General features: G+C 36.9%; 1 protein-coding gene across 1 annotated transcript in view; it reads right to left on the bottom strand.

Moving 5' to 3' along the window:
* Positions 1-20,576, bottom strand: part of MDFIC2 (MyoD family inhibitor domain containing 2) — a 107,310-nt gene that overhangs the window by 32,882 nt on the left and 53,852 nt on the right. The window contains exon 3 of the mRNA XM_077130362.1: positions 7,877-7,915. Coding sequence (XP_076986477.1) covers positions 7,877-7,915 — 39 coding nt within the window. The remainder of the gene's footprint in view (positions 1-7,876; positions 7,916-20,576) is intronic.

Below are 20,576 nucleotides of genomic sequence, written 5' to 3'. Positions count from 1 at the left end.
CTGAGATAAAAGATATAATACAGATTTCTAAAAGCTTCTAGTCTTATTAGCAGACTCCAGTAAAGAAACACTCAACATATCATGTAATAAAATTCTATGACAGAGGTAATGGGACTATCAATGAAGGGCACCCAGAGCAGCTTCGATATCAAAGAGGTCTTCCAAGAGAAGAGTCAAGAACTGAATTTTGAGGAAGGGTAGGAAGGGTGCATTTTTTAATTTATAAAAACACAAAGTTAGGGGGTGCAAGGGTAATTCAGCCGTAGAATTCTCACCTGCCATGCAGGAGACTTAGGTTTGAATCCCAGCCCATGTACTGCACCCCCCCCCCCCAAAAAAAATTCAACAATTGATCCTGCAACAAGGGATAGTCACATGGAAAAAAGAATGAAATGTGACCCCTACCATACAGAATACAAAATAAAGTCCATAAAACATTTTTTGTGGATTGTTTTTTTAGAGTTATAAGCATCCCAGTTCACATGTAAGAAAAGGAGTCAGCAAAGGAAACTGAAAGTAAACAATGAGGATATTGGAAAACAGCCTAGAGAGAGCCAAGAAAGGTGAGTGTATAAAAGAATTTTGTGGTCATCAGTGTCAGTGCATATATTAGGAGCATTTTATATTCTGATATCCCCTTATTTGCATGTACCCAGTACTTCAAACATGACTAAAGAAAATGCCTTCAATACTATGTTTAGCTTATCATGATTTATATTGGTATCAGTAGTTGTTAGGTTCAGATGTCAGCTTGGCCAGGTGATGGTGCTCAGTTGTTCTATTGCTGTGGACTTAAATCATCAGCATGTGAAAGCCATCTATGGCTGGTTATATCTGCAGTCAGCTAAGGATAGTACCTTCCACAATTAGTCACATGTAGTTTCATTAACTGGAGGCTTAAAAGACAGATGTCAGAAGTGAGCTCACAGCCTAGCATACCTCATCTCAAAGCTCAGAGCCAACACAGACCCAGACATTTGGAGAGCAAAAAGGAAAAGGAATCACCCTGGGAGAGCCATTTGAACTCAGAAGCCTGGTGGAAAGGCCCGCAGACATTGGCCTGTGCCTTCCCATATGACAGAGAAAGCCAGCTGCTTTTCTTCTGAAGAACAATAAATTCATAACTAAGTAAATCCCCTGTTCAAAAGCCAGTCTGTTTCTGGTGTATTGCTTTTGGCAGTATTGGCTAACTAAAACAGTATCTTTTGCAGATTGAATCATGTCCCCCACAAAAAGCATGTTTAGGTTCCAATCCCTGGTCCTGTGGGTGCAAACCCATCTGTAAATAGGAATTTTGAAGATTTTATTGGTTAAGGTGTGCCCAAACTAAATAAGGGTGGACCTTAATCCAATATGGCTGCAGTCTTTATAAGCAAAGGAAATTGAACCTGTAGGAAGGCATGGGGAACAGGCAGAAGTTGGAAGTTAATGGAATCCAGAAGAGAAAGGAGAAGCTACTACCTTATGTGCTGACATGTGACAGAAAAGTCAAGCAACCCCACAGATCACCAGCCAACCAGAAGACACTGACTCTTGGAGGAAATAAGCCTTTTAGCCTCTGAACCATGAGCCAGTAAATTCCTGTTGTTAAGACACCCCATTGTATGATATTTGCTTTAGCTGCTAAAATACTAATAGAGTGTTACTGATTGAGTAGCTGCAAACTAAACTTATTTCCCCATTCTTAGCACACAATCAACTACATCTTTCAGCCTTCTTGCGTCTATGTGAGGCCTTACAAATTGTTCTGGCGAAAGGATTGTGGGCAGAAATGATGTGCCTCGCTCAGGTCTGGCCCTTCAAATATTCTAATACTATTTTCACACTTTGTTCTTGGTTTATTGACTGACTGGGAGTATAGCAGAGAATTCTAAAGAGCTCCCCGGGTTTGAGAGAACTACAAGATGGGAAAAAACCCTCGCTCTGTGAGTTAGCATGTGGTAGAGAATAACCCAGGAATATCTATGTGCATTAAGCTTTGGGTAGCCAAGAATGAACTTTTATTAAGGTAGGTCACTGAGACTTTAGAGCTGTTTATTATAGCAGCCTATGTTAATCACTCTGGCTAATAGCATATTAATTTGGAAAATAACACATATGTGAATTAATCAGGAAATACGGTTCAGTATTTATTATAGAATAATAATGATGAAGTTATTTAATTTGTATTAAATTCAGGTAGGTGCTTTTTCTGCCATCCTCATCAAATTGCTTAAGCAATCAGAGCTCAGAGAATTGGGATAATTTATTTAAAATCATTGAATTAAAAGTGGTGGAGCCAGAACTTAAATCTATGCTGCCTGACACAAGAGCCAGTCACTTACCTGTATGTTGCCTCCCACTGATAGAACCATAATATTTGTTGGGTAACTAACATATTATTTCTTTCAGACAGGTAAGCATAGTTTACCACCACCCAGTAAAGTTCCCTTCATTCTGTTGAATAATGTAGGAGATCCATTTTACCCTAAGCATAACAATAGAAAATCTTTTCACCAATAAGTCCTTTTGTAAAACTCTGTATTTATTTGTGGACTGGTATCAAACCCTTATTTTTGACCACTGTGATTATTATTTAGTTCTCAAACCTCTACTGACTCATTGTTACTATCAAAGAATATAATAGATGAATCATGTACACAGCCATTTCTTTAACATTAGCCAAATGGATGTTTGAGTAACAACAGAAATCTCTTTTGAAATTGCTGATAGACATTGTCTGTTTATTATTTATTACTTACTATCCACTTACATTAAAGAAAAAAAATTAAGCTGTGGAAACAGCAAGCTGTAATTTAATGGTCAAGGATTTTAGCTTTCTGGTTGATACCTCTTCTAAGTGATGATTTGCCTACGGAACAATTAATCCTCATCCCCTCTTCCTCCTTGAGTTCAGAAGATACTGACTGGTCTATGGTGAGACCAAGAGCCAAATATGTATTTTAACATAAGGGTGCTGCCTGCCCACCCCACCTCTGCTTGTGTTGTCATCCTCTATGTCAGAGAAAAGGGTATGCACAAGCAAAGTTCTTTATTGAAAATAAGACTTTAAACTGAATGACTACAAGTTGGTCACATTTTGCTACTTTTCCCAGTTCTAGAGGTCGAGTTGAACTTTAAGCGCAGCTAGCAGCCCTGAAGCACAGCAACACTGGAGTATAGTGTCTTGCCATGCTCTGCATTTGTTACGAATACTTTTTTACTTTTCCTGACAAAACAGCCTTATTGTTATCAACTGTAAATGTATTAAAAACACACAAGGGCATTTTAGTATGTGTATTGTGCGTGAAAAATATTATTGCCTGACAGGCTCCAATTGGCAAGTGAAAAGTGGTTTTATTGAAGGAAACAGCAGTAGCAATCAGCAAGCCATGCACAAGGATGGTAATTGTTCCTTTAACATTGGCAGCACATGTTCATTTAAGACATCGACTCCTGCCCCTGCCTCATCCACACCCAGAGGACCTGCTAGACAAGCAGCCAGCCACCTCTCTCTGGGATCAAGCTGTCAATGAAACTTGCATTCTTTCTTTTTCTAAACTGAGCTCTACCCCCAGAGCTCCCGACGCCTTCCTGAGTGAAAGCTCTAAAAGAGCTCCCTTCTAAATTGCATCACATGTGCCCTACTCTTCAGACTGACAGAACAAAAGAGCCAAATTCCAAAAGTGTGGTCTAAGTGACTTGTTAGTTACACTGGATGATTACCTCTTAATGGATTCTAAGAAAAGACTGCTGTAGTTTTGATGCTGCTTAACTAAACCTTGCAGGATCCTCCCCTAGTTAGTTACTAATCAAGGTTAAATTGCTTAATTAGTGAAACACACATTAACAAGAGCAGGCGTGATGGGGGGAGAAGGGGAAGAAAGGGGGCAAAAGGGAATCCCACAACTTCTCTTACCTCTGCTAATTAATGACAGTGTCATAAAATTACTTGGAACAGAAGTCACAACAATAAATTCTCATCTGGAAGGAATAACTGATGTGATGTGTGTGTGTGTGTGTGTGTGTGTGTGTGTGTGTGTGTGTGTGTCTTTTTCCCTTCCCAGAGTGTTGCTACGCCAAATAATAGTCATGTTTCTTGGTGTCTACTTAACATTGTGAGCTCCCACAGCCTTATTGTCTGCTCCTTCTGCTCTGCACCCTGCTAACCATTAATGAATATGTTCAACTGGCAAGGGTCATTTTATTATTCTGACATAATGAACTGGGGGATGTGATTTCCAAGTTCTGAGGCTGACGCTGGCAGGGTAGTGTTTTCACCTCGAGGTGCCCCAACTGTATACTTGACACACTTAGAAGAATAAATATTGATCTTCTCTATGAGGATGTGTGCCATGTGAAATGTCAATGCTTTTAAACAGCTTTGGACATACGAAGTAGCTATTATTGCCACTATTATTACAAGGTATAAACATCTCTGAGAGTAATCTTTACCCTTTATCCTCATGATTAGTGCACCTTTGTTGAGTGTCCACTACATTCACTATACCCGTTTTGTGATTAGAAAGGGTGATAACATTCTTAGACAAAGATGCTGGTTTCGAGACTCCCCCACACGATAAGGAGTACTCACAACAATATTGTGAGTGCATACTGTTTGATGTTGTGGATTGAATTGTGTCCCCTCAAAAGATATGTTCAGGTTCTAACTCCTGATAGGTCCTCCTATTTCTAAATAGGATTTTTGAAGATGTTATTAGTTAAGATGAGGCCAAATTGGATTAGGGTAGGCCCTATCCACTATGACTGGTGTCATTATAGGAAGAGGAAATGTGGGGGGAACAGAGGGGGAGGGGGAGAGAGAGAGAGTCCAAGGAACATCATGGATTGCCCATCACCCACCAGAACTAGGGGAAAGGCATGGAACAGATTCTCCCTTTAACAGGAAGCTTGGCTCTACTGACAACTTAATTTTGGACATCTAACCTCCAGAACTGTGAAGCAATAACTTTCTGTTGTTGAAGCCAGCTAGTCTATGGTACTTTGTTACAGCAGCCCTGGCAAATGAAGACAGTGGACTACCAATAATGAATGTTTATTTCCTCACAGAGCCTCTCGTTATTTATGAGTTGGAGATTTACCACTTGTTTTTTCCTGAGTGATTCATTTTTTTATACAGAGAGAAGGAAAAAATAATGACCCTTAAAGCCATAAGTGGCTATAAAAGTTTGGTGCTGGGTTTAATATCTAATGTTTGGTTTGGCGTAATATTTTCTGGGGAAGTTTGGATAGTAAAAGTTTCTTCCAAGCTGTGGTGTAGGAGATAGTCATAAAGTGCTCTACTTATAAAGAAGCTAAAAATTGGGGTTCATTATACTGATGAAACTTGAGGGACACAGGAGCACAGCAAGATGGCAAGAAGCAAGATCTCAATTGGGGATTATGAATGACCAGGGAGATGGCCAAGTGAATCAGTTAAGAATATAGTCATTTAATATCTAATTTAAAATCACTTGCTAGATGGCACTTTGATAATAAAGCTCCCTATTGTTTTCTCACTTTTCTCAAACTTTAGTGAAAATCTGATACATACACAATCTAGTGTTGGTAGCACTGAAGACTAAAGAGATTGGGGTTACATTTCTCAATAAAGCCAGCTGAGGCTCTTCAACTCATCAGGTCTTTCCAGCTCCCCTGGAAAGCTTGCTTTGTGACATCCCCAGTATTTAATCATCTACTTATTCCTTAATCCCTTAGGGGCTTCATTCCCACTCAACTGAAATTGATACTTCAAAGCTCATATGATAATACATAGTGGTGCTAAATAAATATTTGTTGAGTGAATTAATAAATGAATGAATCCATAACTCTCCAATCATCAAGTAAATGATCTTTACTCAGTTTTAGTACTCCTTGACATGTGTTTAGTCAGGCCCACTATTCTGTCTTTGTCTTCTTGTTTTTCTCCTAGTCTGGATGTTTCTTCTATGACTTTAGTTGACCACCTTTCAGGAGGCAGTGAATGTTACATAATGTTTAAGGGTTCTGGTGGCAGACAAATTGGGGTTCCAATTTACAGCTGTATGACTTAGGACAAATTGCCTTACCTCACTACACCTCATTTCTTCATCCATAAAAAGGAGAAAATACTAGTATCCATCTAAAGGTTGCTCTAATAATTAAATGACATTGCAAAGATGATAAATGCTTACTAAATATTACTGGTTAATAACATTCCAGTGGATGTAAGCTCTCTGTGGGCAATGATTGTGTCATTTAATCATGAATGAATGAGTGAATGCATTGTTCCCCTTCTCTTAATAGATGATCCTTCTCAAGGCCTTTACTTCAGCTCTCTTTACTCTTTCTCTTGCAGTTCACTTATCCCTTGATGACCTTTTGACCTCAAATTTATTTCTTCAACTATTTGGAGATGACTGCTGAATCTAAACAGAAACAGACTATTTAGCAGCTTGTGATCTCCTTATCCTAATTTTCAGTTATCTGTAAGGCACTTCTCAAAAATATCCCCACAGATACCACTTTGGCACCTTAAACTCTCTAAATTTAAAAAGAATGATTATTTCTCCACCCAACTTTTATTATTCATTTATATATATTCATTTGTTATATGTTTATTATATATGTATATATTTGTAATAGTTTCCTGTACTTAAATATTTATTTGTTTAATCTACCTATATTTGTTTTTGCTATGTATCTATCTTTCTATTTAGCTACCTACCTACCTATCATTCATCTAATTTCTAATGACCTCCAAACAGTTCTACCTACTTATTTATTAGCTTTAAGCTAATCTCACCTGCAAAATGTCATTCCTCCTAAATGCTTAGCTACCTGCCCTATTGACAGCCAAAAATAATACTAATTTTTAAAAAAGTCCACATTCTTTATCCCGCCAGTACTCTGATTGTTATTTTAATATAAAAGTTCCTTTGCATTTATGTAAAAATATTTCTTTATTAAGCAAGAAGTATGCAGAACCGTTTTTATTGTAGAAAAAAATAGCTCAAGGAATACAGAAGTATAAAAGTAAAAGCAAAATTCTCCTTTACCACTGCTGCTTGTCTATTCTCTACTGTCCTTTACAGAGGTAATCCCCTGTGTTCTGTTTGGGGTAAATCTTTTCCAGGTTTTGTATATACACCCATGAACATATGCACATTTGTTTTTTATTTAATTAAATTGGCCATGTTATATTTATTGATGTAAAATTGGATTTTCCCCTTTTTAATATATGTTGGAGGTATGCTCTTTAGGTCTACCTGATCTCTCAGAACTGCTGCATAGTATTCTTTAGTATGGATATACTGTAATATATACAGACAGGTCCTTACTGATGAATGCTTCAAAGCTATGTTGCTATGTCTATTTCTCACCCTTCTCATATGTGTAATCTTTTAACCAAATGAGAAAAGTACATCTCAAACTTTTCTGCATTGGTTTTTTTGTGCTTGCCATTCCTTTACGGTTCTTTCCAGGGAAACTTTTACTTATCCTCCAAAGCTCAGTCCAAATGTTAATTAATATCTGGAATCCTTTATGCTAACTCCAGCTCAAAGTGAAGTTTTGTACCCCTTACTCCTTCTCCCCAATCCTTTGAGAACAGATACTCACGTTTTTTGTATTCCCACCCAATATATAGTAGACACTGAATCCATGTATTGTATAAATGAGTAAAAGATTTTAAACGTTCTGTTTTCTGGCCTGTATGCACAAATTGATTATAAGGACCTTCAAGGTAAAAGCATATATCACTGTGCCTTAAACAGTTTACATATTTGAGTATTTGTATGCCAGGTTATTGCAACTTTACTGTGTACATGGGCAGAGATGGAGTTCCTGCCTTTCACAGTGTACAAAAGGTACCTGTCAATCAGTATAGGAAACTATCACCAATATGGGATGAACTTACCGGGATCTACAAGAGGATTTCGAGTTGAGCTGGATAACCCTAAGAGAAAGGAAGAAGAAGAGAGTTATTTGAGTGGCTATCCATTGTTTTTTGCTTGTCAACAATCTCTTTCTCCCCCCCCCTTTTTTTTTTAAACGTGGGCAGGCACCGGGAATCGAACCCGGGTCCTCTGGCATGGCAGGCAAGTGTCCTTGCCTGCTGAGCCACCATGGCCCGCCCTCTCCCCTTTTTTATTTTCAGGAAAGAGAACCCTATTTTCCAGTACAGAACCTATTCCTTGTAGCTTGAGTGGGAATGACGTTGCCCACCCCTGCTCTAAACACAGACACACAGACAGAGCCCTCCATCTGCTAATCACAATGCTTTGTTCTGGGATGTTATGGACTCAAGTCCTAGAAATCAGGGTGTTTTCTCAAACTTAATCTTAGCATGCTGTGAGTGAGGGTTTCCCACCTCCTCTAGTGAGAGCTAAAGAAGATGTGGGCTTGGGCTAACGTAGGCTATCTTCTGCCATAGCTAAAAGGTCTGTCTGAGGAAAAGTAAAACCTGGGGCTAAACATAGCCAAGAAAAGAAGAAAAAGGCGGGGTCCTGGATTCGTTGTCTGGGTCTCTGGATTCAGTCACTCCCGAAGCTTCTCTACTACTGAACATACTAGATTTGTGAGACTGTGGATTCCCTTTTTATCTAAGTTGTTGGGTTTCTATGACCTGTAATGGAAAGAATTATATAGGGAATTTAATAGTTTTGAATATTTCTTCTGAATCGCTTTTCTTCCCATCTCTTTTTAGAGATGTGTGCTGATGAAATCCATTAAATCTAATTGTTTTTCGCTGCCTTCTACCTCCCCAAGTATTCGCAGAGTGGGAATGTTTAATTTTATGAAGGTATGCCTAACAAGAGGTCTACAAAAAATGGCTTAAAATTGGAGGCTAGCTATTAGGCTAAAATGACTAGCAAGAATATTATGCTAAAATAACTAACAACAATTAGTTGTTCTTTCTGCTGACCTGGTCTTTCACCAGTTCTGTTCAATTTATGACAGTGAGAAGAGGGAACAGGGACTTACATTTGTAGTGTATCTATTCAACTCAACTATCTCATGAAATTTACCACCGTCATGCAGATATTGATAACCTTATTTGAAAGATTTTAAAAAAACTCGAATAATTTTCAGAGTTTCATTCTTGTATAAGGTCATCTGTCTATGTGGTGTAGCAGAGATAGGATCAGAACCCAGTTGGGTATAACTTCCAACCCATCCTTTTCACCTGGGGTGCCATGCAATCAGAAAGGATATTCTCTGTTTTCCATTCTCAGAACACATTTCTAACTTAGTAAACTGTCTTGAAGTTTGTAGCTCAGAGTAGCCCATCATTATTATTTTTGGGAAAAACAAAGCAATGATTTCTAAGGAGAAGCATATTGCTATATAAAGAGAATGAGATTTAAATTTGTAGAATTTTAGTCCTGTTCTTTTCTATAAAAATGCTTAGTGATTATGGAGCTCAAATTTTTTAGATCTTAGCTTCCTTTTCAGTCAAATAAAAGACTACAAAAGTCGATCAACTCCTAAATTTATTCTAGCATCCTCTGGCCAAGTTCTTTCCCAGAACTGTGTGTTTCCCTGTTAAAAATCACATCTTGTGTTATGATTATTTGTTAGATACAGTGATGTCTTGTTCACCTCTGTGTCCCAACTACGAGCCCAGAATCGAGAAAAAATAGATAATTGATAAATATTTGTTGAGTAAATGAGTGAAGGAGTGAAGTCAACTCACTCTTGTATACAGAATAGTAACTTTTGTTTAGTTTGCTGTTGCTTTTTAATTCTCACTGACCAAAGAAGTGATCTCTGAAATTGTAGAAAATACCTCCAGTTTTGTTGGTCAGAAATAAAAATGGGCGAATGGTAAATGTAAGTACTAAAATGTTCTATACACCAGCATGGATACATCAGCCTTTAATTCAAAGCTCAAACTAGGCAGAGTTAGCTCAAATTTGAAGATAGGATGTGTATTTTACTGTGTAAATGGTCATTTTAGATGGACATTCCAATTCAACTTTTTAAGATTTGATAACTGAGACATCCTAAAGTGAACCTTCTGTGTGAATGAAGCAATCCTTAATCGGGCTTTTTCTGTATTATTTCTTCCTTGGGAAAGAAAAGGAGTAGCTGAGCCAGAAGCAAGCAGGATAACAAAAACAGGAATCTGTGGCCAAAGCAACAGAATTACTTAAATTTTTTAAATCCTTTCACTTGTGTTTGTGAAGGAGAAGTAATCGACATTTTTTTTTTTTTTTGTCTTTGTTTAGACATGGGACAATAAAAAATCACAAGAACATGTATTTTTGACGTGCTATTTTTTGGTGTTCTTTGGAATTTGGACCCTAATTAAAAGATATGTGTTTCCTAGCCCTTCTTACTGTGAAAATCCTTGGCAATATAAACAGATGCGCTGGTTGGCTTTTAATTCTGACACCAGACTGTCGGAAATAATAGCTCTAAGAAAAGTGTGAATTCTTTCATTCCTCAAGCTTCAATTATAAGTACTTAATTTGTTTCTCTTTCTCCTACTGACTCTAGTTACCATCGTGGTTTAGTTTTATCTGGCTAAGCATTGTGCACTTTAGAGGCCACTCATTTTGAAAAGTTTATTCTGAATGGGAAGTCAGAAGACAGAAACAAGCCACAGGTTTGGGTTGTTTTCATGCTTCAGGGTGCATGACTGTAATTAAGATGTTAAGTACGAGTAAAAAATTCACTGAAATAGGCTTGTGTGATGATAGAATTAGGACCTAGATAAGTAGTTTGAAGATACTGAATATGTCCCATGAAGTTTGAGTCATCATTTGAAAAGTGAGCCAAGTTAATAGCTTAATAACTCATCTTGACTTTTTACAGTCGAAGATATTCTTCAGGTTTTGCATTCAACAGTTTTTGCACCACATAACCAAATTGCTATCATAATTTTTTTTTATATACTGTATGGCAGGGGTCACATTTTATTCTTTTTTCTATGTGAGTATCCTTTTATTGCAGCACCATTTGTTGAATTTTTGTTTGTTTGGTTTTCTGTTTGTTTGCTTGCTAGTTTGGGTGGGAAGTTCATGGGCTGGGCATCAAATGTCATAATGTTTTTAACCATGGGATTGACTCTGGTGATACTGATTTCTCTGCTTGAACATGGTATCACATTTGGCACATTAGCCAAAACGAACTATCAGATTGGGATGTCTAGGAAAACTGCTTCCCATAGGATTGCCCTTTATGAATTTTGTCATATCTCTACTTAAAAACTCTACTACATAGAGTTTTGTATGCTTTATTTTCTAGGGCCAAAGATAATATCAAAGAAAGGCAAATAATTGCTAGAATTCATGACAAACATAATGAAGAAAGTCTCATGCTTTTTCTCCAATTGTTTCCTTTCCAAATCTCTCTCCATATATGCATTTACATATTGAGGTATTCTCATCAATATTTTGGAACCAAATACTAAAGAAGCTTTCATGTCATTTTTTAATAGGATGGAAAGAATGATTATGTCTAAAATGTAATGTGCTATATGGCACAAATTGTTAAGCTCTTTGTTTTTATTCTCTTATTTTAATCTTCACAACAATCTTAGAAGGCCTTCTCCTTTTTCTCCTCCTCCTATTCCCTCCTCCTTCTCCTCCATCTCCTCCTCCTCTTCTTCCTTCCCATTTTAGAGGTGACAAAACTGAGATACAGCAAGGTTAAGAAACTTACTTAAGTTCACAGAGCCAGAAAGTGGTGGAAGCAAGGATTTGAATCAGGATGAGCCAGAGTGTTCAATTATGTCCCCGCCACAGCTTGGCAGTGCAGCTATTAATGGACCTAACCCTTTATACCTGTGGTTCCATTTAAGCTTTCCCTAAAACCTTTAACCTTAATATTATTATACCCATTTTACAGATGAAGAGACAAAAATTCTGATAGTTAAGCCCAACTGCACACAGTTCGTAAGTAGTGGAGATGGGCTTAGAAGTGAGTTCTGCCTGATTCCAATAACTGTACTCATAATCTACATCCTAGACTGCATAATAACATTTGTTTAGGGCTTTAGAGTTCAATACCTAAACCCAGTAGATAGGATCAATGAAACTCTCCATGATGCAGTGACCATATAAACTATCTCAGATGCTGGAAAGATGAAAAATTTTCCTTTCCTGATGAGAGTAAAGACCAATGACCTATCTGCTGTTCTTAACATATTTATAATAGCAATGAAAATGAATCTTGGGACATATGTATTTCTAGTAGTAAAATAGAGATTTGGGATCTGCGGTTCCTAGGTTATTTCCTTACCCTCTTTTACATGACACATCACTTAATTAATTTGTCTGCAAGTAATCTGCCGTAAAATCAAGTTAATCATAACATTTTCTCAGCAATGTGGGGAAAATACATGGTGCCATCCTCTTGATCTTTTTTGCAAAAATGAAACTGCCACTTTGTCCATTCTTTTTACTTGCCCCCCTCCCATGTAGATAATTTGCTTTGTGGAAGTGAAATTGTAAGAATATGAAAATCTCAGGGCTTTGGGATCTGTGATCATGTTTAGGGCAATAGCTTGGACAACCATGATACACTTCTAATTTGCTTCCTGTTTTTCTTGGTTTCATTGCAATCCTTGCCAAAACTTCACTCCTTTTCTGCTGCATTAGTAATGTGAAATGAAATTCATTGTGCCCATTATATCTGTTAAATTGTTTCCATTTTAACTTGAGAAAAATGTATTGACGTTCATGTGTTTGGCATGGAAAATGTGTATATCTATCGAAGATAGCAACTTGTCTGTTGGAATTACAGTGCATTATGTATAATGCTGCTTTTAGCCGTGCATGTACATTTCCTGGAATCTTATTGTGTCAGAGCTTGGAAAGTTTACCCAAGCATTGGTAATCTAATTTTTGTCTGGTGGGTGGCTGTGGAAATATGGAGTATTTGAAAAAGCAAATGTCTTGGCCATATGTGCCAGTGAGTGGTTTGGTGGCTGGGGTGTCTAGTCAGGTGGGTAAAAAGCATTCATCCAAAAGTGGTTTTAAAAATATTGCACCAGGCCTAAGCCAAATATTAGATTTTGGAGAGCATAAATTTACAACAGTTATTGTGACATGGTTTTTTAGCATGTTTCTGGTTATTCCTTTTGGGGTTCTAATTGTGAGTTTGAGAAATCTGTTTTATCTTTCTCCTGTGTCTTAACGATGATCATTCTCTAGTTCTATATTGTTTCCTGTGTCTTTTGTCTTCTGTGGGCACGAGTCTTTGGTGCATGAACATCTTGTTAAGGTCTGTTGAGGATTAGGGGCTGTGACACAATTTTCCTGCTGAGTCTTTTTATTGAGAATTTTTCAGCTGGTTTGTTTTGGAGGTCTTTGAAATGTCTTCTATCAAGCAATGATTTTCATTTCTCTTTGTTCTCCTGAAAATTGGGGTTGTATTTTGCTCAACTGTTCCTGGGGTCTGTGTAATGAATTGTCTTATTTAATAGGTGAGTGTGAAATTTCATGTGCAGCAGCTGCACTGCTCTCTGTCTCTCAGAGCTGCTTAAACCCTACTTCCTGCACTGCTGCTGAGCTGTGATATAGCTTTTTTTGCTTTAAGTATATTTCAGCAGCCCATCTGAAGCATAGTTTCTTAACCTTATCACTATTGTTATTTTAGACAGGATAATTCTTTGTCATGGGGACTGTCTTGTGTGCCATAGGATGTTTAGCAGCATCCCTGGCCTCTACCCACCAGATGCCAGTAGCACCTATCCCCCTACCCTTAACTGTGCCAGACACATGATACTCTAAAGTGTCTCCAGGTATTCCCACTGAACCCTGGGGGGTGTGGGGGTGGAGGGGGTGGGGGGAGGGGTGAAATCACTGATCTAAAGCAAGATTGAGAGACAAGATTGGCATGATGTAAAATAATTTACATAAAACGCCCTGAACTGAGGCAATGCAATGACAATGCTGAGAGAGCTTTGTGTCCTGGAGGATACATGGAGAAACTATATCACACATCCCTGGAGAAAATACTGTAATAATTGTCTATAGTTTCTTAGACTGAGTAACAGAAGAGGTAAGGGTCACCTTTTAACTGCTTTGCGTCTGATCTGCTAATTATCTCCTCACCCTGTGATGCCTTTTATCTCCCCTCTAAGCAACTTGACTCGCGTATGGAAGATTCTAATTCTCAGACTTTCCACCTTGGCTACTTTCCTACCCTAATCTCTTGCTTTTCTATTTGTCCTACTAGTTTTCCTAGGCTCAAATGGGAACAGGGTGCCCATTTATTTTTTTAATCCACTTCACTATCTAATAGTACACTCTCTTCTGAGGACAAATTCTAACATTATGCTTTCTACTCTGAAATGCACTCCACTAAAGAACTAATGTTTACCAAGATGAGTGTCTCTAAACTTATGGAAAAGCGGAGATGCCGACCACTGTAGAGCAGCCTTTTTCATGTTTAACTTTTTCTCGATCAGTGCTTCTTTGAGTAAGTTGCGTTTCTTATGTTAAATGACAGTCTTAGGGGTCTGTCAAAGGGGTATTTATTTGTTCCTAAAATATCAAGATAACATACAAATGAATAAACAAATCAAATGTATCTGATGGGTAATATAAAATTTATTTTATGTATTTATTTTTTTACTGCTGTAAAGACTGTGGAGGTATGCTACCAATCTGTTTGATCAATATATGGGATATTAAAAGAAGAGGAGACAAGATTGACTGATGAATAAAATGAAACTGACACAAACAGGCTGACAGCTAGTTATAAGTCTCTTTAGGGCAAATGCAATTAACTTAGAATAATAGATTCAAATTTGATGGTTAGAAATGCATTTTTATTAACAATCAGGCTGAATCATTAGGTGCTCCTATGAATAAAATGGTACTTATATTTTGTGGTGTGTGTGCATGCATATATAAATACATATACAAATGTCTCTGTACGTATGTGTCCATGCTCTCACATTCCTATGTGCTCTGCTTGCATTTTGAGTGGAAAAGTTGATTTCTTGAATAATGTACTTTTAAAAGGAAATTCATTCATAAATTGTCTCCAGGACTATAAATTCTGAATATTCTCCAAAATTACATATATAAAAATCATGCTACTTATCAGGTGCCATTAAACATAAAGTCAGTGAGCCCTGGTCCCAGAACTGCTGGTCCTTTGGGGATTTGGAATTGCAATCAGGGATTTACAGATTTCATTTTGAAGAGGAGAAGTCATTACTAGAAACCTAAGCTCATTTCCTCTCCTTTAATAGCTATTTTAAATCATTCATTTAGAAAATACATTAACTGTTTGGGTACTTGCTATGTACTTCTCTTCATGTTAAGCCTGCACTTTTAACAGAGATTTTCTAAAATGATTTCAAAAGGAGATGAGAATTAGAAAGACAAAAAAGACCAAGTGAATTTTTGGTGATATAAAACTACTTTTGGATAACATTTTCCCCTCTCATTGCATAAGGGGTAAAGCTTAAAACTTTACTAAATTATTACAATTTAGCAATATCTTTTAATATGATATAGGTGAAAAAAAAGTGTGTGACACTTGGAAAATTACAAACTGGATTCTGAATACATTTAAGAAATGGTATTTGTACTATTGATGCTTTAAATAAATGTGTTAATAATCCAAATAGAGAACAGTTTTCAGGCTGTGCTACATACTTAATATTGATGCCAACTTTGACTAGTAGCTGGGTAATAAAAGGAAAAAATATCACAGTCAAAAATAAGTAACTTTATAATAATTTCTACAGAGATTTCAGAATATGGAGTCTTGCATAACACTTCAAACTGCTTTATATATATATTTTTTCAAATGCAAAATAAAGCTCCCTGAGTTATGTAATTGCTGTTCTTCAAAAGGACATCATGAAGGTTGACAATTCATAATGTACTCTTCCTGTCACTCTTCAATTTTTTTTTTTTGTCTTCTGATGGTGTTAAAAACAATCTCCTCAGAAAAGGGCTGCCATTGCCAATTTAGGACACTGGCTTTGTTATTAGCTTAGGCACATTAGATCATCCTCTTGCTCTCCCTGCCTGCTTTGTTCTTTTGATATGGCAGGAAAGTTAAATTGACAACAGCCTACATTTATATAACAATAACTTGCATTGTTAAATATATATGTGTAGATAGACAGATAGATAGTTCTTTTATTCCCCAAAGATATCAAAGTTCACTACATACCAGGCAAAAAAAAAAAAACACACGGTAATATGCAGATGCTTCTGGGGTGAACCATAGCAACTATTTGAAATCATATAGTATTGACAGCCTCAGGAGTCTTGGAATAGTTCATAGTCATTTTTAATTTTTGATATTTTTACCTCTTTAGAAAATTTGTTTCTCTGTGATGAAGAGGAATAAAATGTCATACTTTGTTACTTGTGCAAAAAAACCAGATGCAGTTTAGGAAAGTAAGATGGGAATATGTTGTCTAAGTCCACATACTTGAAAAACACTGCTATTATAAAACAAAGGCTGGGTAGGGCCTTCTTGTATGTATTGCTTTCAGTCTCAGTCATTGTGCAAATGTATTGCATTTGATAAAAACACAGTGAACTCCAAGAGTGGAGTCTGATGATTGGGTAGGGACTGCTATAAATAGAGTTGCCAGATTTAGTAAATAAAAACATAGGATTCTCAATTAAATTTGAATTTCTGAGTAATGATGAGTATATTTTTAGTATAAATTTGTCCCATGAAATATGTGGATATACTTAATATTGAAATAGACAATAGTCTACATTTATATAACAATATATGAGGCATAATGCTAAAAATATATGTACCATTTTATTGAAATTCAAATTTAACTGGGCATCCTGTATTTAATCTGGCAATCCTAACCATCCACACAGGCTTTGTGGACTCTTTAGAAATTAGATTTCAATTAGGGTGAAGAATTTTTTAGAAAAAATTAGTAGAACATTAATTTTTTTCATTATCCTTAAAAATTTTGAAACTGTCATGTCCCCCACTAAAGCCATGTTCTTAAATCCTCATACAATATTGCTGGGTGGGATCTTTTATATTGTTTCCTTGGAGATGTGACCCGCCCAATTGTGGGTGGTAACTTTTGTTTAGGTGGTTTCCATAGAGATGTGACTCTACCCATTCAAGGTGGGGTTGCTTACTGGAGCCCTTTAAGAGGAAACCATTTTGGAAGAAGCTTCAGAGCCAACAGAGCTCACATAGCCTGAGACCTTTGGAAATGCAGAAGGAAAATGCCCCCAGGGAAGCCTTATGAAATGAGGAGAGAAAGCTAGCAGAGGTCACCTTGTGCCTCCCAGCTGAAAGAGAAACCCTGAACATCATCAGCCCTTTATTTGGAGTTAAAGTATCTTTTTTCTGGATGCCTTAGTTTGGACATTTCTACAAACTTTACAACTGTAAACTTGAAATTTAATAAATTCCCTTTTTAAGTCCATTCCACTTCTGATAGATTGCATTCTGGCAGCTTTATCAAACTAAAACACCTTCTCATCTTAAAAATTTGTAAATCTGTTTTCTTTCTTACAGAATGGTAACCCACTATATTATATTTAAGGATGACTCTTTGCTCAAGAACTCATGATTGATTATAAGTCCTGAATTGAGTATTTCTGAACAATACAAAGTTCAGGTCATATCATAATCATCAGTGAGTGTCTTCTCACTGTCCTTGAAGGGTAGGAATTGTTTTTGCTTGTTTGTTTATTTTCATTTTTCTGGGTACCAGATGTGGTGGCAAGCAGATGGAAGAAGAGCAATCCATGTTGTTTATTCTCTGGTTATTGAATTTATTTTCCCTCTTTTCTTAAAACATTTTATCATTTTCCTTCTTTTTTAAATATAATGCTAATATTTCCTCTATGTTTTTATTTCCATTTTGAGATATGCTTACCCATGTCTGAGTGGCTTAGAATGAATCTCCTGGAGATGGAGACAATTAGTACAGTATTTTTTTAAATCCACCAAGAAAACTGTATTATAGGAACATTTAACTTAAGCAATGCCACCTTGCTTTCGAGCACTATGTATTCTTTATTATGTCTATCTACAGTTACACCTCGGAGAAATTGCAGGTTTGGCTCCAGACCAATGCAATAAAGCAAATATCACAGTAAAATGTATCGGACATTTTTTTGGTTCCCCAGTGCATGTAAATGTTATGTTTACACAAACTGTAGGCTAGTAAGCATTATGTCTAAAAAACGTATGTATACTTTAATTTAAAATACTTGATTAGTACAGAATGCAATCATCTGAGCCTTCAGCAAGTCATAACCTTTCTGCTGGTGGAGGATCTTGCCTCAGTGTTGCTAGCTGCTGACTGGTCAATTTATTAAAAAATGCAATATCTGTGAAGTAGAATAAAGCAAATTGTAATAAGGTATGCCTATCTGTCTATTTATATATCTGTCTGTCATCTCTCTATATATGAATGAGTTAAGAATTTTCTAGAGAGCTTTAAATATAGAGAATTTATCTTAGGCATTGTACCAATATTTGAATCACAAAAACCCAAGCTGTAAGCTGTGCTAAATTTTTATATATAACATGTCTTGTAAAATTCAGAATTTGATGACTTTTTAATAGAGTTGAATATTTTTATTCCCATCATCATTAGTTTTTATTCTTACTGTGTACATGCTATTGGCATTTTCAAAGCAAATATAAAGTATGGATGAGGGTGTGGTTGATGGGGTAGTGAGAACAAGGAGAGTGAGAAAGAATCTCAAAGAAGATTCACGGTTACAAACACACAACATAGTATTATGATCATTAGAAAAACACAGAAGCTAGAAGTACTCATCAAGAACAAAAATAAAGTCATAAGTTATTTTTTCTCCTAAAGTATAAAAATTTGGGTCTATCTGTTTTGAGCAGTGAAGTCTCTTATTTTAGCTTAGATTGACATTAGATTAACAAATTAAGTAGAATTTCTAGTTAGCATGATTCATATTAATGCCTAAGTAAATCCATTTAATCCTTCTTTTCATTATTTTGGAGGGGAGGATGGAGGGAGATAAAGGAGATGGGCTAACATTTTGAGCACCTACTAAATGCAGGCATTGTTCTAGGCAGTGGAAATGTCAAATCCTAGTCTCTGACATAATGAAATCCACAGTATAATGAGAGAGACACACAAAGAAGTAAACGATGGTGTATTAGTTTTCTAGTTGCTAAAACAAATACAATACCATGGATTGACTTAAGAACAGGAATTTATTGGCTCATGGTTTCAGAGGCTAAAAAGCTTGCACCCTCCCAAGGTCAGTATCTTCTGGCTGGCTGGCAATCTTTGGGGTGTCTCGGCCTTTCTGTCACATGGCAATGCACATAGCGGCATATTTTCCCTTATTCTCCAAGTTCCAATGACTTCCAGCTTCTGTCTGCTCCCCATGACTTCTTTCTGTGATCAGTTTCCTTGGCCTATAAGGACTTCAGCCATATTGAATTAAGGCCAACCCTTATTCAGTTTGGCACACTTTAACTAATAACATCTTCAAAGGGCCTATCAACAAATGGGTTCATACTCATAGGAGCAGGGTTGGGAACTGAACATATCTTTTGTGGGAAGCATGATTCAGTTGCTAACAGATGGCAAACATTGTAATTAAATACTATAAATACATAGTATAATGTACAGAAATTGTCCAGTATGGAATGTTATCATCCTCCTAAATGGATTTCAGAAATGACTTCACTGGGGAGATAATGCTTGAGTTGGGTTCTAAAGGAGTTCATCAACTGAGCAAATCAGTAAAATGGCACTTTAGGGAGAGAGCCTAACAACTGCCAAATTGTTGAGTCATGAAGCAGCATTAAAAGTAGACTGGTTTGACTGGGATAGAAGGTTCAGGGCAGAAAGTGTTCCAGGAAATGAGGCTTGAGAAGTAAGCATACCTTAGAATGTGGAGGCCCTATATATCACAGAAAGGAGAATTTAAAGCAGGAAAAAACATGGTCAAATTTAGAAAGAGCTTGCTAACAGCAGATTGAAAGAGACAAAATTAAATTAGAAGAGCAATGTTTGGACTCTTACAACCAATAGTTCATACAAGAAGTAATGAAGGTTTAAACAAGATGTTTGAGACTGGAAGTGGATAGTATATAATAGATTTAAGAGTTAATGAACTGAAGAACCCAACAGCTCAACATTCTGGGGAGTGGTGATAAACCTTGTGTGGTAGTTAGATCAGTTGTCAACTTGGCCAGGTGAAGGCACCTAGTTCTGTTGCTGTGGCCATGAGTCAATGGTACGTGAACCTAATCTGTTGCTCATTTTATCTGCGGTCGGCTAGGAGGCATGCCTGCTGCAATGAATGACGTTTGGTTTAATTGGCTGGTGCTTAAATGAGAGAGCGCAACATAGCACAGCCCAAGCAGCTTGGCATACCTCATCTCAGCTTTCGCAGCTCAGCCCAGGCCTTTGGAGATGCAGAAAGAAATCAACCTGGGGAAAGTTGTTAGAACCCAGAGGCCTGGAGAGAAGGCCAACAGAGACCATCCTATGCCTTCTTACGTAAGAAAGAACCTCAGTTGAAAGTCAGCTGCTTTTCCTTTGAAGAACTAATGAAATAAATCCCCTTTTATTAAAAGCCAGTCCATCTCTAGTGTGTTGCATTTCAGCAGCTAGCTAACTAGAACACCTGGTTAGTATAAACAAG

This window comes from Tamandua tetradactyla, chromosome 15, assembly GCF_023851605.1.
Source record: "Tamandua tetradactyla isolate mTamTet1 chromosome 15, mTamTet1.pri, whole genome shotgun sequence".
Taxonomy (NCBI): Eukaryota; Metazoa; Chordata; class Mammalia; order Pilosa; family Myrmecophagidae; genus Tamandua; species Tamandua tetradactyla.
The sequence above is the reverse complement of the archived record's forward strand: the minus strand, read 5'-3'. Positions and strand labels throughout refer to the sequence as shown.